Here is a 16,526-nt window from a genome sequence, read left to right on the forward strand (position 1 = left end):
AAGTAACTTTGTGTTATATTTAGTGGGGTTTTTACACCTTATACAGAAAAGATATTCTAATGTGGACAAAACGCAAATAAATTTAAGAGACTAAGACAATTTAATCTTCATGATATACCCAATCTATGTTTACATAGAGGCATGCAAATTTATCTGGAACTGAGGCTCTGAATATAGGTAAACTAGATAAGTTTAGTAAGTGTTCTTTGAAATGATATTTTACTTCTAAATTAAAACAATTCTTAACCTGAATTTTCTTTCTCATTTCTTATTCACACCACCATAAATTTTAAATGGTTTATATTATTGTAACTAAGTTCCCGTATCTTACCTGCATGGCACATTCTTCATTTCCTCATAGTTCATGTTTAAAATTAAAATTTTATGTTTATAATTCTCTTACATGGGAATATAGCTTTTGGGGGGAGGATTCCTTGAGCTCTTTTGGTTCCCAGCTGCTTTTTAGAGGCGTCTGCTTTATAACAACACTATATCACAAATAATACCCGTTGTAACAGAATAGAAAAATTAAACCAACACAAAAACATGACTGAAAAACCTAAAGGCAACACTGTGTGTCCCAGCTAGATACTGAGAGCAACATGCATCTTAAATATCAGTCTCTTACCAAGAACTTTACTGGGATTTGTATCTAGGCGCAGAATAGCCATTGCTAGAGGAAGTGTTAACGTGATATAATACTTGGAGTCTTGGAAGGGTGGGAATTCAGGGAGAATCAGATAGATCCTCATTGCCTCAACATCTGGTGGTGAGCTGGACAGCTGAGGAATCAAAAAGCTTTCAAAGCCCTTCAGTATCTAGAGGAAAATAAGACAAAAGACAACTTACTCTGGGTGACAAGAACACCTACAATGTAGATGATGTGTAAGAACTGATGAAATGGAGCACACTCAGAATGAGTAGACCTAACAGCTTTTGCTGATGATCTCTTATAAACCCTGATTTTTCCAAAATACATGAACACTTAGATAGGGTTTTCCAGGGCTGGCTAAAGGTTAGTTAGTGTTAAGGTCACACCCCTGTTTTAAAAGTCAAATCCAGAGTAAAAAAAAGCTATAAAAAAATTATAGCTAAAAAATGGCATGGGGAACATACACAATTTTATCCCACAGCTCTGCATTCGTGAAAGAAATCCTCGGAGTTAGAATAAATTACACAACCATAAAGCACTCAACTCCTGACAGACAACAAATGAGCACATAGTCATTATTTACAAGTATAACACACACAGAATTAATTTCAGCAGCCTTTTCAAGTATTAAATGCCATGAGATAAAACTTTTTTTAAAACTTTTTAAAAAAATCTTAGAGACACATTCTGAAAGTGTCTCTTTTTTCACAAGGTGAAAGTCAGCCCAGGTCAATGGAAAAGTATCCACTAATACCATGAAGGACCCAGCCTGCAGATTTGCAATACAACCCTTCCCCAAAAAAGCTGCTGTTACTTGCGTGTTACAATGGAAAAAGCCTTTATTTCCCCTCTGAATAGCCAAAACTCCAGAAGTACAATACCTGGTCTAGAAGAATGGAGTGCTGAGAGTTCATCAGCTTCTCAAACAGCACTCTGGTGGAGTTCAGATCAATTCCTGGGATCTTCGGACTGGTTTTAAAATGTTCATCAATTCTTTAAAAAAATCCCAGACAGACAGGCTTAAGTTTACAGAAGAGACACCATTACCTGTATATTGGCATGGCCTGAGAGCAAGCAATGGAGAAATGACCTCTAGGGACTTAATCAGACTAGAAACAAAGTAGAAGTTGGAATCTTCTTACAAAAGGCAAGATGGACAACTCTCCCTTCTGAACTCCTCTGGGCCTTGGTTAAGGTTGGGATTCTTGGAGAGAAAGACTTTATCGAAGTCCTTTATTTCCCCAGGACTCCTTCACTGACTTAAGAGGCTGCCTAGACAGGCTGGACTGCTTAAAAACCTGTAAAATAAGTATCTATCATATGTATCGGGATCCTCTGTGTTGCCTTCATATACACTGCTTTTACAGCAAAATCTGTTTAATCATACCCAGTAAGAAAGGAAAGGGTGATGCATAAGAAGACATTGACTGCTGTACAAGGGGACATCAGATGAGGGTTTTCAAAAGAAAACAGGGGAAGATACTCAGAGTAGCTTTTTCGCAATTCCACTCAAATTTTCTAAAACTAAACGACTACAATCAAAACACAGCACAGCTGAGCACAGTCTTCACATGGTCTTCAGTTGTAACAGATGTGCTGTCTTTTCTGCTGTGCTTGAAAGGCTGTAATTTACTCAGGCTACCTGTGTAAGAGGGATAACGAAGGAAAGCCTGTGGAGGACAATAGTCTAACAGCAGATCTAGGAACACTGAAGGTCCAGTTCAGCAGGTAAGTTACCTAGCTCAGCATCTAGAGTATGATCAGCATCAGTAGCAGAGGCTTGCAGCACCGTGGTCTGTAGTAAAGCTGCACATAAAACCTTGCAGCTGCTAGTAAAAAAGGTCATTGCTACAAATCCATTGACCTCAAGGATTTCACAAGTCTGTCACTACTCATCTGAGACCATGCTGTATTAGACACTCTGAAGGAGTTATTAAAGATGGGATGCAGTTGTCAGTTTGCTGGTGTGACTGTAACGACATGAGAAGCTAAACATAGCCTGCTGTAGTAGAACAGCTATTTCCATAACAGCACAGGCACCACGCTGGAAATAGCTCCTCAGAGTCGCACTGTGGTACAGAGCACTTCAGGCCGTGATGTGCAGAAACAGTACCGGAGCGTGCCCAGTCACACAGCCATGGAAAAGCTGCTTTTCCATCTAACCCTGTGTACCACAATGCTGTATCGAAAATGGGCCTATATGGCATTAGGATACTGGAGGGATATACCAGGGTGTTTCTGTCAGGTGCACTGCTGACATAAGGCTTCACGTACATGGTTAAATACAGCCTCACTTCAGTGTGTGGTGACTTCAAAATTTTATCATTCATTTGGTCAAAGATTTTCTGTAAAAGGTAAGTCCTGCACTAGCCAGGACATCACTAAAATGGAAGGAGAGCTGCATTGGGGTGATGAAGTCAAACTCCACTCATTTCCACATCCAAAGGAGATGTGGGACTATTTACAGTGACTCAACTTGGACACCTCAACAAGTGTTTTAAACCAACATGACACAACTCTCCTGATGCAGTAACATGCTGCCTTGTCACACTAGAAAAGAAACCATTGGACAAGCACAAAACGCAAGAATAATGAGTAAATTGTTTTCTTTTTCAAGTTGCTCTTGGAAAATATTACTCAAAGATTACTCAGAGTAACTAAGCTTTTCTTCACCTAGTTACAGGTCATTTACTCATCACATCACCATAAAAAAATTTCTCCTCCTCCTCATCTTATGCTGTTACCTCCCCAACATCTACAGACGCAGCCAACACAATCCTTCCCAATCCACAGCCTTTGAGTCAGCTACACATATTACGTCCTTGTCACCACCTATTGTTGGTTACACCTATTTGAAATTCCTGCTTTTGTAAGCAGAAGCACAAAACTTTCTGCAACCAACGTCGCCCAAAAGGAAAGTGCTTCCACGCTGCCTCAGATGTATTTTTCAAGAGCAGCCTGTGTTGAAGTATGCCTTCACATGCACCAGCCCCCAACAGCTAGCTCAGCTGGGTAAGAGACTATTCACATACCTGGAATCACTCATTTCCCTTAATGTCATATTCCTATCCCTCTCTTTTGAAGATGTTTATATTCATTTCATAAGGAAAAACAACAGTTGTGACAACTCCAAGGAATCCGTGCCACTTACAGGACACTCACCGTGTACTTTCTTACACCATTTGCCCTCCTTACCCAGCTCTGACCACCCACCTCTTTAGTGGACACTCTCTGCCCTCATCTCCTGTCTGACCAGAAAAATCAAATCCTACTGCAGCAGTAACTGAAGTAAAGGGATTCCAGTCTGTGTCAATGGAAAGCCACACTTTTGTAAGTTTGAAACTTACTTCTTCTCCAAGAAGCTTCCATTCCAGCAGGCAGCTGAGGACAGTATCTGAACAACATTACTGTTTGCAGCAGGAAGACAAAAGAAAAGAGATAGAGGTTATGAACACATGTCTCAGCAAATCTCTTCAGCTCTCTTCCCTTCCTTCTATGGGAAACAGTGCCAGGATCACTCCTTCAGAGGCGTGGAGGGTAAGTGGTTCGTTCAGGATCACGTAACATCTCTCTTTGAAAGGAGGGATGTTAGCAGTGCCTCCTTTCCACCTATTCTGCCCTTCTCATCACAGGCATACAGGGGAAGGAATTTAATCAGTCTGTTCACAAGTTCTTGCTGCTTTTCATGAACTCTAAGCACACAATAAAGGACAAGTTTAAAATCCATTTCCCAGTCACCATTTTCAATGTTCTGAGGCAGCCTCAAATTCCTCTGGTTTTGCTCAGAAGCTCTAACCTGGCAGCCTTGTGACTGGCAACTGTCCTCCCCTTGGAAATGATCAAGAACCACACTTGAAAAGGCTGCTAAATTTCAAGTGAAAGCATTGCATAGAAGCCAACAAAATTATTCAAATAAAACTTTCAACAAAAGGCCTGTCCAGTGCTGCAATACCTACTTGACAGAATTAGAACTGTTCTTCTCTAAAAGCTTTTTCCTCCAGACATCTATAGTTTCATCATTTATTAAACAGGTGTAACGTGTTTCATTTATGGTCCGGAAATCATCAGCAGGCAAGGAATTCTGTGAGAAGATACAGATTTCAGCAAAAACAAGCTTGTAAACCAATTCCTTCTTATCCATAATCTCTCTTTTCTATACATAACTGATAGCTTGCTTAGTGTGGTCTCTGAACAGGTTTGGTTGTGGCATGACTAAGAAGTCCAAAAGCAAAAGCATGGAAAAGCATGAAAAAAACAGATCATCATCAAATACATTTTAAAAAGAGGAAAAGAAAAAAACCCCAAAATATCATTTCCTTAAATATACCAAAGCCCTCTTAAATACCACCATACATAACTACAGGCTTAGTACATTTATTATAGACTTATTTCCATGCCTCCAAAGTGTATGTCAAACTCTTCTTGAAAGAAATAAGACGACAGAAGCAAAAACACCAATTCAGCATTCAGCCCTCCATCCAGCGAATCTTGACAAAACTCCAGTATATGTGGGCCACGGCCCTACAGTCTAATCACGCAGACACCAGTGTCTCAGGAGGAAAGCAGCCCCTCGCTTCCAATCTGCAAAGGAGATTGGACTCCCCTTCCTGCTGATCAAACTGAAATCAATGTCTTCCCAATGGCTCTCTGATGTGCCTCTAAAGGAAGGCAACATTCAGCCACTCCTAAAAAGCTGTAAATCTCTGTAACATCATTGGTCATCACTGTCATCATTGGTAAAGTTTGGACTCCGAATGGTCTCCGAAGCCACACTTCATTTTTGGGAGATATTACTGAAAATAAAAGATGCATTGTGAAGGCTGGGACAGGGGAGCACATTTGAGAAGATACTTCATTTGTTTTACCTCGTATTTAGAGCAAAGCACAAATGTTTGGTCTCCTCCAGAGAAGATATGTTTAACAACGTGATATTTACAGGCATCTGTTGAAGAAAGAGACACAGTTGTGTTAGAGGTCAATGAATGCAAGTTACTACTGTGCCTTTTCCCCCCACATTTGGACTGCCAGTGTCTCAGGTTTCACACTACAAGGAGCACCTGGGTCCCTTGAAGGCCAGGCTGAAAACAGCTGGAACTCAAGCACTGTAGCACTTCCTTGAGAGAGAAATGGGGTCTGGCCAGAGGGAAAAGTTGTCAGTTTTACACTGCAATGAGGGTTTTAAAGAGAAACCAAAGCCCTCAGAAATCAGTACTAGTACAATTTCATGAAGGCTCAAGATCACCAGATGTTGAGCTCTGCCATGAAAAGAGAAAGGGAGAGGGCATACATTAACAGAGAGAGCAAGAGGTCACACAGACATTTCCACAGTGCATTTGGAACAGGAGGATGTGTTTCTTTCGCTGTTTCAAGAAGTTTCACAGAACAATGTCAAGATGTCTTTAGACAGCCATGGGTGAAATGCAATTATTTATGTCTGTTTGCAACTCCAAATTGCACGTGGTACATACCAGGTTTCCCTGAGAGTTGCCCATTGTGAGCTGCCCAGTGACCCTTGACGGGAGAGGGACACTTAACATTGCAAGTGTGCCCTGTTCCCAGCTGGCCTCTTGTTCCACAGCCAAATGCATAGATCATTCCTGAAGAAGGCACAAAGGCTAAAGTGTGATGTCTGTAACAGAGACAGGTATACAGTTTGGGCCTTGTTTAACAATTCAAAGAAAAAAACCAACACAAATGCAGCCTAAAACTTATTCTCGGTTCCCCTAGGCCAGAAGTTGGTGGAAACGAGTATCTTTACACTAGCACCAATGTTCAGTTTTTGCCACTTGATGGCACCAGTTTATGGGATGGAGCTCTTTAGGTGGAAGTGACAAAGAGCAGCTTGTGCCAGCATACGGCTGGTATCAGGCTCACAGATGGAATTAGCTTAGTCATTTGCTAAGCCTGTACAGATCAAACAGCAACAACACAGCACCAGTGTCACTAACACTCTTTTCATCAAAGAGGCTGGAAACTTGTGACCAAAGGGGCTGCTGCTCTAAAGTCTTGCTGAATTATTAAGACAAAAAGGTATCTTTTACCATGTTACAGCACAGGGAACAACTCCAATTAAAAAACAACCTCCTTTAGAGGACCTTAAAATTCTCATGGGAAGCAAAATTTAAATTAACTTAGTTTTGACACATAGTACGCAGAAGCAAGACTATTTCCCCTATTTACAAGGCTCAGTGTCAGCATTCACCTCCACCAAAGAAAACTTCTGACTGCACATAGGACTCACCTGCCACAAGCAATCTGGGATACTTCACTGCCCATTAGCTCAAGAACTCTTCGGGGGTTCACTTCATCGTTCATGGAGTCATGTCCCAGTTGCCCACAGGAACCTGCACCGAACGTGAACACCCCTCCACTCTGTTAGCAAATCAAACAGCATATTCTCCATTTAGGGACCCATAACCCAGCAGTATCTCTCGGTTCCAGATTCAGTACAAGCCCAAGCTTAGGCAGAGATTGATGGGGACATCCAAAGGATTCAGACTTGGGTTCTGCTAACGCAGCCTCCAAGTAGCTACCTTGCCACTCACCAGACATTAACAGAATTATCTTTAGGTATGCCTACATTAGACAAGCTTCCCACCACCATCACCAGATGAGTCTGAAATCCCAGCAGGTTTAAATATAGCTAAGTAGCACCCATTTCTACAATATTTAACACCCATCTCTGTCAGCTGCTGATGAAAAAGATTGTGACCTTTTCCTTTGAACAAGAGCTTCCACAGAACTAGTCTTCTACAATGGTGGTTTTCCCACAGGAATCCCAAAGCCAGCTGTTTAATTCATTTTACAGCAGAAAACACTGAGGCACCAAAAAAAAGGAAGCAACACCTAGGAAGTGGAAGTGGCAAGGCAAGAACTGAGCAGTGATCTTCCACATCCCAGCCCTGTACTCTATCCACTAAACTGTACACCACTTGGAAACAGCAGGTTTGAAACTGAAAACATCTTTTAAGTGCTGTGAGTGAGTGCTAATGTTTCATTTAAATGCCCATTCATTTTGACCAGCATTTTATTCTGATGCACAATATCACACTCTATCTTCCAACAAAACGCTCTCGACAAAATTTCACCTCTTTGGATGTGTTGGTTTTTTTTTTTTCTCAAAGCTAATTTCTTTGAGCAATTCACCTGAGGTTTTACTATTCATTGTCATAGATTACTAACATCTTCAAAACCAGCAATGGATCATGTTGGCAATATTGTAAGATGACTGCACTTTCCATTTAGTTTCTCTTACTGGGGTCAGATGGAATACAGTAAGTCAATCTTTTCTACCACTACCCAGGAAACTAATGTGAAACCATCCAGCAGGGGAGACAGCAGACAGAGTTCCCAGGTTAGCATCTTTACCTTTGTCAGAACTGCTGTGTGTTCTTCTCCACAGCTGATGTAAACAACCTTCTGAGACCGCAACAGCTTCACATGACAAGGGGATTCTCGGTCTGTATTGAAGACAAAGAAAATAAAGGAGCTGTTTCATAAACACAAACTTAAATGTCTCAGAAAACCACTTGCAGTCTTATTTTCAGATGTGGTCTATGTGTGCAAGGGAAGCTTTAACAACTGCGGGGGAAAAAAAACCCACGTCCTTGAGTACTTCACTGCTGCTTTCCCCTTCCAATTCTTAAAAGTTTTGTCCTGGCTCAACGAAAATTGTCCAGAGCAAGAATGCAAATATTGAGAATCTTGTATAAACTCAACATGCACTTGCAGTTTGGGAGGTATGATAAGTGCAACCTAGCTACACCCACCTTCAGCCTCATGCTCCATTCCAGACTCCTCACTGACAACTGCAAACATTTGTTTCCAAAACCTTCCTTAGACCTTTTCCATACAGAACAACTCTGACACGTGGGAGATGCTAGCTCAACACACGACAAGCTGAATCCCAAGGTGTATTTAAATGCCTAGCCTTCCTTCTGTTGTCATCCTTTAAGAAGATCCACCTACTTGCAGAGGCTAATCACTGCCAACCATTAAATGATGCTTTTCTCCTTCACGCTGACATTTTAATCATCAAAAGTGGGTCTCCTAAAGATGCTTACACTAAGCAAGGTTACATGTTTTACGGATGTAAAAATAAATTAAAAGCTAAGCATTTCAAGGAGAAGTAGGCACCCCAAAACAGTTACATATTAAGGGGGGCAGCTGCCTACTTCATACCAACAAAAAGTCAGGTTCCTACCTACAGAAGTTGTCCATTTCTTAAGACTCTCACACAAGGATTTGACAAGTGTTCTTTTCTGAGTAGTGAAAGGAAAATGGTCACGTTTGCATGGATTTAGAAATGAGAGCAGTCTTCTCATCTACTTTATTCTGTATTTTAGCACTCTGATCTTTATTTTGACAGGAACGACACTTCTTATCTCTACAGCATAATTGTTTAAATAACAGTGCTGCAGAATACTCATGTTTGTAGACTTTGCTGTTCATGTTCACTAAGTATAATTCACACTGTCTTGCCATAAATATATTTACTACAGTGACATGTATTGAGGGGTAAGTGGAGTACAATCCCTGGTCACACAGGGATCATACAACACAGCCTGACAAGCAGATGCTCCTTATATGTTCATTTAAACAATGACCCATGTCAAAGCAAGCCTCTCATATAAACTGCAGCTTTGTTGAAATTAGAAGCATTTATCTGCCAGTCTACATGGAAAGAACACAGCTGCTCTCATACTAGATTAGCTCTAGCTTCCACACAGTACAAGAGAATAGACCTGGAGCATCTCTGAGAGAACACAAGATATGTAACAAGTCTTACAATTGTGTTTCATATTTCCAAAAGTGTAAAGCAAGATGAAGCGATGCATACAACACATCCTTTGCTAAACTACAGGCTTGTTTTGAGTAATTGCTTTAAATACGTTTCAGTTGGTAGGGTGAGTTGCCAAAACGCATCATTCCATTAGAGGTACACAAAATGCAGGTAGCACTTTTCTCTTGCAACATACAGTGTTTGTATGCTACTACATTATGCAACATAACATTTACAAATATATACACCTTGTGTACTCGTCCATGAAAACAAATTATCCATGAATGCTAGGTATCACATCCATATTCAGTAACTTGCCTAGATAGTTAAAGCTACTCAGCAACTTTGCAGAAAATGACAAAGAGGTTGATTTGAAGCTCCAAAGAAAATCTTTCACTCACTTGCTTTTGCAAAAATTTAAGAATGTGTTAACAACAAGCAGAAGAGATCTGGGCTTTTCAGACTAGTGGTAATGTCATATCCACGCTTCAGCTTCATTTATAAACCTATCTTCAAGTCTATTGATGGATAGGCTTCACTGAACATAGCCTGAAACTGAACTGAAAAAACTACCATTGGCCCTGCGTGTGTGGAAAATGGTGCAACAAATACACTAGACAAGATTGTACAAAGCTGAGATACTCCGTGTTGCCACCATTTTGTAGCATACAGATGCTCACCGGTGAAAAACATGTTGGCGAACAAGGGGATGGGTTCAGCCTGCTGTTCTGCAGGGAGAGCCTTTGCTCCACACCAACTTCAAACAAAATATGGACAAAGCATTTCTGAGAAGAGGAAGAATGAATATGAGCACTTCCTTCGATAACTGCCTGTTGACACCATTTGAAACATCTTTCTTTTTGACTTTCCTCATTTCCACTAACATCCACAATGGGAAAAAAAGTGTTTCTGTTCCTACTAAGTATGAAAAGCCTGTAGAGTCCATTAGGGATTGTTCCTCTGCCCTCTCCTCCCAAGAGGAGTTGTGGAGGGTGACATACCCACTCAGTAAAAATATACTGTCAATGCAAAAAGAGACATTAGGCCAAAAAAGTCCATTCTTCTTTCACCTAGGAACATAATTCTAATACCTCGTTCATCACTTAGTCCCAGCTGTCCTGAGCTGTTCTTCCCCCAGCCAAACACAGCTCCTGAGAGAGAGAGGGCAAAACTGTGGGCTCCACCTGCAGCAACCTGAGCCAAAGGGATCCCATCAAGAGACTTGACACGTTGTGGACTGGCTTGGGAGGGACATTCTTTGCCCAAGCCCAGTTGACCATAGCTGTTCTGTCCCCACGTGAAGAATTGGCCATCTGAAACAAAGAAAGAAAGAGAACAGTGAGTAAAAGCTGGTCAACAGAAAGTTTTCAAAATGAACAAGAACTGACACTGGGGGCTTCACTCTCACCCAAGCCTCATGATGGAAACATCAAGAAAGATATTCTTTGCTAAAATAAAAGCAGTCTGAAGCCACGGGGAAAATAAATAGACACGCAACTAAGCACAAAATACAATATCAGACTGCTGTAACTTAAACAGTATAATAAAGAACAGTCCACATGTTCCAAACAGAAGAGTAATAGCCAAGGATAATTTAATTGGAAAGAAATTAATTACACACATTTTTCCTACATCAAGATGGAAAGCTTTTAAGTGTTCCTGCCATCATTCACCAGTGAGACAGTGGGCGGCCTGTGTGCGACATTTTCTTTCTTGACAATATTGGTAAAGCTCATATTCATGGTACCTGATCCATTTTATAGCCTCCCATTTGGCCTGAAAGCAGTTGGGACAGGGATGTCCTTGGTTTATTATGCAGAAATACACAATCTTGGACTCTGTGCAAAATAACAGCACAAATCTTGGTAATAAATAATGAATGTTACAGTACCTGCTGCCAAAGCCAGGCAGTGCCAATTTCCACAGGAAACCTGCAGTATTGTCTGTTGGTTCAATTTCTTTATCAACCTAAAGAAGACAACACTACTTTAGAATAAGTGTCCACAAATACAGTATCACCTTAGGTCAAAATTATGATTTCCATTCAGATATTCATTCTACACATACACATAACCTACGGTTTTGACACTGAGGAATGGAATCTTGAAGGTGATACAGATCCATACATAACAGATGCAAATCCGTGGAGACCTTTAGACACTTGGCTACTAACTCCAACTACATTTCTTGCCATAATACTGAATCCAGCCATCTGGAAATGGTGAAAATAGATGGTTCTTGGTGTTTCTCTCTATTCTTTTTCAGGTATTGACATTTTTTATGCTGTCAGGGGCCTATAAGCTCCTAGGAGTTACAGCACCAAAATCTCTTCAGTGCTTTGTACAGAGAATAGCATGTCAAAGGTTCAAGTTATTTCACAAAAACGTTCTTTTTAAAATGGCACCATCACATTGACATGTGAGCCTGTCTCACTCTGTTAGGCCAGAGCCACCTGCAAGTTAAGGACTGTCTTGCCACAGAGCCCTTCAGCTCAAACATTAATGTTCTGCAACTGAAACTCTTCCTTTAAATACTGTTTCAACAATGACAGCCACCCTAGACAAATGTCCCAAACTTCTGCTCTGCACTGGATCTGCAGGGGCAGAACAAACAAGGGACAGACTCCATCTGTTAGTAATGCAGCATGATACAACGCCATGAAGTACAAAGGGACTAGGTATCTTTATTATGGTGATAAGCTGAGACCCATCATCTGTGAACAGCTTTGGATGGAGGAGTCTTGGTGTCTGCCACTGCCACCATCTACATGTCCTTGCACTTAACCTTATTAGCACTCTGACACAGCTAAGATACATTAAATATGTAAATAAAGAAAATTGAGCACTACCCTGAGGTTTCTGAGCAACATTCACTACCCAGAATCGCAGTAGGCTGGTTTAGCAGCTTTACTGCTAACAGGCAACACTGCAGAAGAGTTTCAGAGCTGAAGTGCGTGTTCACACAGCCACATATTTTTTCCCCATTCTTGAAATGTATCTCTTATCTCAGAGGACTTCCTAGGGACTAGAATAGAGAGACGGGTATCACACACAGCATTTCTATTTTTGGGTCCTCCCTTGTGCACCTTCTTGCTCTGCAGAAAACACAGTGGCATTTTTCATTGAGGAAGCTGAGCATGCTCTATGCCCCAAGAACCCACGGGCAGAGGGCCTGTCCTGCACAAACCTCCTGAGGACTTGTCTGAGTCCCAGGGGGGCTCAGGGAGCACCAGTACATTAGGGAAAAGAAGGAGGAATCACCCTTACATCCCTACCTGAGAAATGCCCGTTTATTGCCTCTTTGAGAAAAAAAATGCTCCCACCAACCCCAGGCTGGAAGGTGAGCAACCCTTGATGCATCACCTCCCAGAAGCTGCCTTAAGGAAACCTGAAACTGTTCAAAATTTACCTTGGTACCGTCACCACGTCTTCTATAGTGGTGAGGCCCAACTGTCCATCACTGCCAGCACCCCAGGAGAAGAGCTGGCCCTGGTCACTGAGTGCCACGCTGTGAGACTCTCCGCAGGCCACGTGCACGATGTGCTGCCCGGCCAAGGCTCCAATTTGCTCTGAAGAAAACAGAAAATTTCTCTGGTCACAGGATTCATCTCACAGTGACATGCAGACATCAGGTCTAGGCATATCTGTATGCAAAGCCCTTCAGATGGGTGCACTGATCCCCAATCTAGTTTTAAAACACTTCCTACAAGAGGAAAGCACCTCTTTTTTTATTGAAAACATGCAGCTGCTGAGTAATTCTGAAAGCTTGATCTGCAAATCACAGGAGAAAGGCAGGTACACGCCCGCAAACACAATGACGGTCTACATACAAGATGGCCTCACAGATACAGGGAAACAGGTTATTTAAGAACAACCACATTTCCCAGATTCAAGGTCTTCTCACTCAGTTTTGATGTGGGGATCAGTTAGAATCCAGAGGTTGGCAGATACTGTAAAACATATTTGACCTTCCACAGCTCTCATGTCCAATGAGGACAAGTCATCCACAAAGCTAATCAACCCACTCACCCCTGGCTTTATCACTTGACATGTGAAAGCATAAGTGTTACAACATCCTCTGTGCTAAGCTTGGAACAGATCTGAACCTATGAACCTACTACTACCATTGTCAGACACTCATAAAAAGAGTCCCATAAAAAAGTAAACAAAGTAAGAAGACCTTACAGAGGAATAAGAAGGAGAAAAAAAAATCATTCAGTCCTCTGGAAGATCACCCACAACTGACTTTTCATCATTATATCATGTTAGACAACTGAAGTAGGTTTGACAACTACTCTTATATCAGCAACCAAGTCTTATTCATTACGCAGAGATCTTAAAAAGGGACATGAAAAAGTCTTGGTTTGCAATAAAACATCAGAAGTGCCACACATCTGATGGAAAAAATCCCCACAAGCCAGACAGAAACAAAGTTTGTTTCCTTTTTTCTTCCCTAAATGAACACAAATGTTTAAGGTGGATGAAGGAAGATTCCACCCTGTAAGCTACAAGACAGCAATCGGTTTTATTAAAGTCCCACTTGCCTGCAGCATGACAGGGAAGGGTAGTTACATGTCATTCTATGAAAATGATAACCCACATCAAGGGCATCCAGAAATCGTTAACCTACTTAGCACCAAACCCCACATAATTATCAATCTAAATGTCTTCAATGAATTTAAAAGGAAGGCACTCCTTGGAGGTCTTTTCTTCTAAGTCTGGGAGTCGGAAAATGAGAAGAAGAATCCCTAATGGATGTTCTGGAAGAGAAAGGTGACAATTATTTAAATATGTGTTCTAACAGAGGAAAATACTACCTGAGCACGTGTTTCCTTTCACTTGAAATAATTAAAGCTAACAGAGGTGCAGTTTACACGCAATAAGCACACAAACATCTAGGAGGGCTTGGAGACTGGGCCTGCCTGCTGTCCAGCCACCCTTTAGCCCTGTCATCTAACACTCTTTGCCCTGCAGCTCTTTCCAGCATGACTAATTTCCCTCAGTCCCACTGCCAACTCTATGCAAAGGCACAGAGAGGTTTTGAGGGCTGTAACTCAATTTATACATGCAGTTTCCACACTTGGGCCCATAAGCATCTAAGTGTAGCAGTGCTTGGCAGCCTCTGAGCTCTAAACACCCAGCAGCTGCACAGCCTGGTCAAGGTCAATCACAAACAACAGACAAGGGATCTCAACAGCACATATGGCTATGGTCTCTTCCTCTCAATCAGCCAGCAAAACATAAAATACCCACCGCCTGAGTTCAGCCAAGTGTGTTTCTGTACCAGGACCTGAAGGTCCAAAACTAAAGCTCCTGGTGGAGAGGATCCCACCATCAAAAGAAGAGAGGGATGAAGCCACCCTCACCTCCACAGGAAATCCTTTTAATTCATGAACCCACTGCTTTGCTATAAGCTTGCTGGCAAGGATGCACCAAGACTGGCCATTACCCAGAGCTCTTGAGCTCTTAAGACTGGTCACAAACTCACTAGCCTGCTCGTCTTCAAAAGCTGGTCCCTGCACACTGCCAAACACTCCAGGGGACAACATGAGTCTGACAAAACAACAGACGTGGGCAATACGGTGGGAGGCTAGGGCATCCATAACAGAAATGTGTTTTGCTACCGCTGGCAGGACTGAGCTAACTTCTTCCCTGGGAAAGCAGTATTTGCTACAATAAGTACACGTGTCTCATTTGCTGTGAGCCACTGGAGCACCTTGGGGAGGCTACAGAACACTCCAGTGACCAAAGATCAGCATCGGGAACCAGAGGAGGCAGGACTCTGACCACAGCAGTACTGCAACTGGAGAAGTGCCCTGAGGCAGCAGGAGGCTGTGGCAAGGACTACGTAGCACAGGCTTCACACATTGGACACGGAGAGGACATGCAACAGGTTTAGAGTGGTTGCTTCAGCCCCCACAGACTCCATCTTAAGTTTAATTTGGCAACACAAACCTGACCTTGCTCTATGTGACATCCCAGGGGACTAATAAACACTGAGTTGTTTTGAAAGGCTGGACGGTGTCACTGAAAGCCTTCAGTGATTGCACTGCTCACCCAAGAAGCAGGGTACAGCCTCACCTGGACTCACTGGACAACCACAGACAGAAAAAGCATCCCTGTCTTGGAATTGAAGATCTTTGTCTTTAGAAAGGCACACATATGGCCCATCTCACCATAATACATTCCTAAGACCCCGTCAATCACAGCTTGCCTGCAAAGTCATGAAGAAATGTAAACACTAAACAGTTTTACACACTCACACAAAGTTCTTTCCAGAGATGGAAAAAAAGTCAGCCTTCCCCTGGGGGTGGCAGACTGCCCAGGCAGTAGAACAAGGGTCCCAGTTCACTCTCAGGCTTGCCAAGCCACCAAATGTACCGTCTCTCTGCTAATGTGGGTAGTATTATTGAAAACATCTGACAATTACTTTATTAACCTCCCGCCCCTTCCTCACATCAAAATTCAAGGTGTTTCAGTGGTTGGTATACATTTGTTTTAATTTCCAGAGCATCACGCCACCATTATTCACTCCTTAGAAAAGATACATCACTGCACTTAGATGAAGGTTGCAAAGGGTGAAGTTTATTCTTAATATTGTGTCTTCAGTAACTGATTAATAAAGCCAGACAAATAGGGCTTAACTGGCACAATTATACACAAAGCTAAGCAGAACAAATCCCTGAATGCAACAGGGAAGAGCTGAAGGAGTTATGCAATACAGGGTGTCAACATGTCATAAAACTTTCAAAAAAAAAACCAAACAAAAAGCCCTCAAGTTCCAAGTACATACTGATCCAATCTTTTCTGAAGCCATCAGCTGTCTCAAAACAGCACCAATGCTCAGAAGTCATTTATCATTCTTTGTATCTGGTAGAGTTACAATTTTTATTTCTCTCTTCTGTCCACTTTAACTCATGGATCTCAACATAAACAGACATATCAAGGTTTGACTTCTTTTGGTCTTAACCTTGTTAGTTCTTTCCACAAAATACACATTGGACCAAAGACTGAGGTCGAAGCAAAATGCCTTCAGGACTGCCCTTTTCCAAATGGTGACAGCCCTGCTTCCCAGGACTGCTCTCATGTTTCC

General features: G+C 41.9%; 1 protein-coding gene across 1 annotated transcript in view; it reads right to left on the reverse strand.

Annotated features, from left to right (window-relative positions):
* HERC3 (HECT and RLD domain containing E3 ubiquitin protein ligase 3) overlaps positions 1-16,526 on the reverse strand; it is a 54,503-nt gene that overhangs the window by 19,941 nt on the left and 18,036 nt on the right. The window contains exons 3-13 of the mRNA XM_086464451.1: positions 12,843-13,002; positions 11,326-11,402; positions 10,526-10,747; positions 8,021-8,112; positions 6,894-7,024; positions 6,121-6,281; positions 5,518-5,594; positions 4,609-4,733; positions 4,000-4,059; positions 1,534-1,645; positions 629-818 (exon numbers count right to left, since the gene is read on the reverse strand). Of these exons, the coding sequence (XP_086320577.1) occupies positions 629-818; positions 1,534-1,645; positions 4,000-4,059; positions 4,609-4,733; positions 5,518-5,594; positions 6,121-6,281; positions 6,894-7,024; positions 8,021-8,112; positions 10,526-10,747; positions 11,326-11,402; positions 12,843-13,002 (1,407 nt within the window). The remainder of the gene's footprint in view (positions 1-628; positions 819-1,533; positions 1,646-3,999; positions 4,060-4,608; positions 4,734-5,517; positions 5,595-6,120; positions 6,282-6,893; positions 7,025-8,020; positions 8,113-10,525; positions 10,748-11,325; positions 11,403-12,842; positions 13,003-16,526) is intronic.

This window comes from Leptosomus discolor, chromosome 4, assembly GCF_034619465.1.
Source record: "Leptosomus discolor isolate bLepDis1 chromosome 4, bLepDis1.hap2, whole genome shotgun sequence".
NCBI classification, from domain to species: Eukaryota; Metazoa; Chordata; class Aves; order Leptosomiformes; family Leptosomidae; genus Leptosomus; species Leptosomus discolor.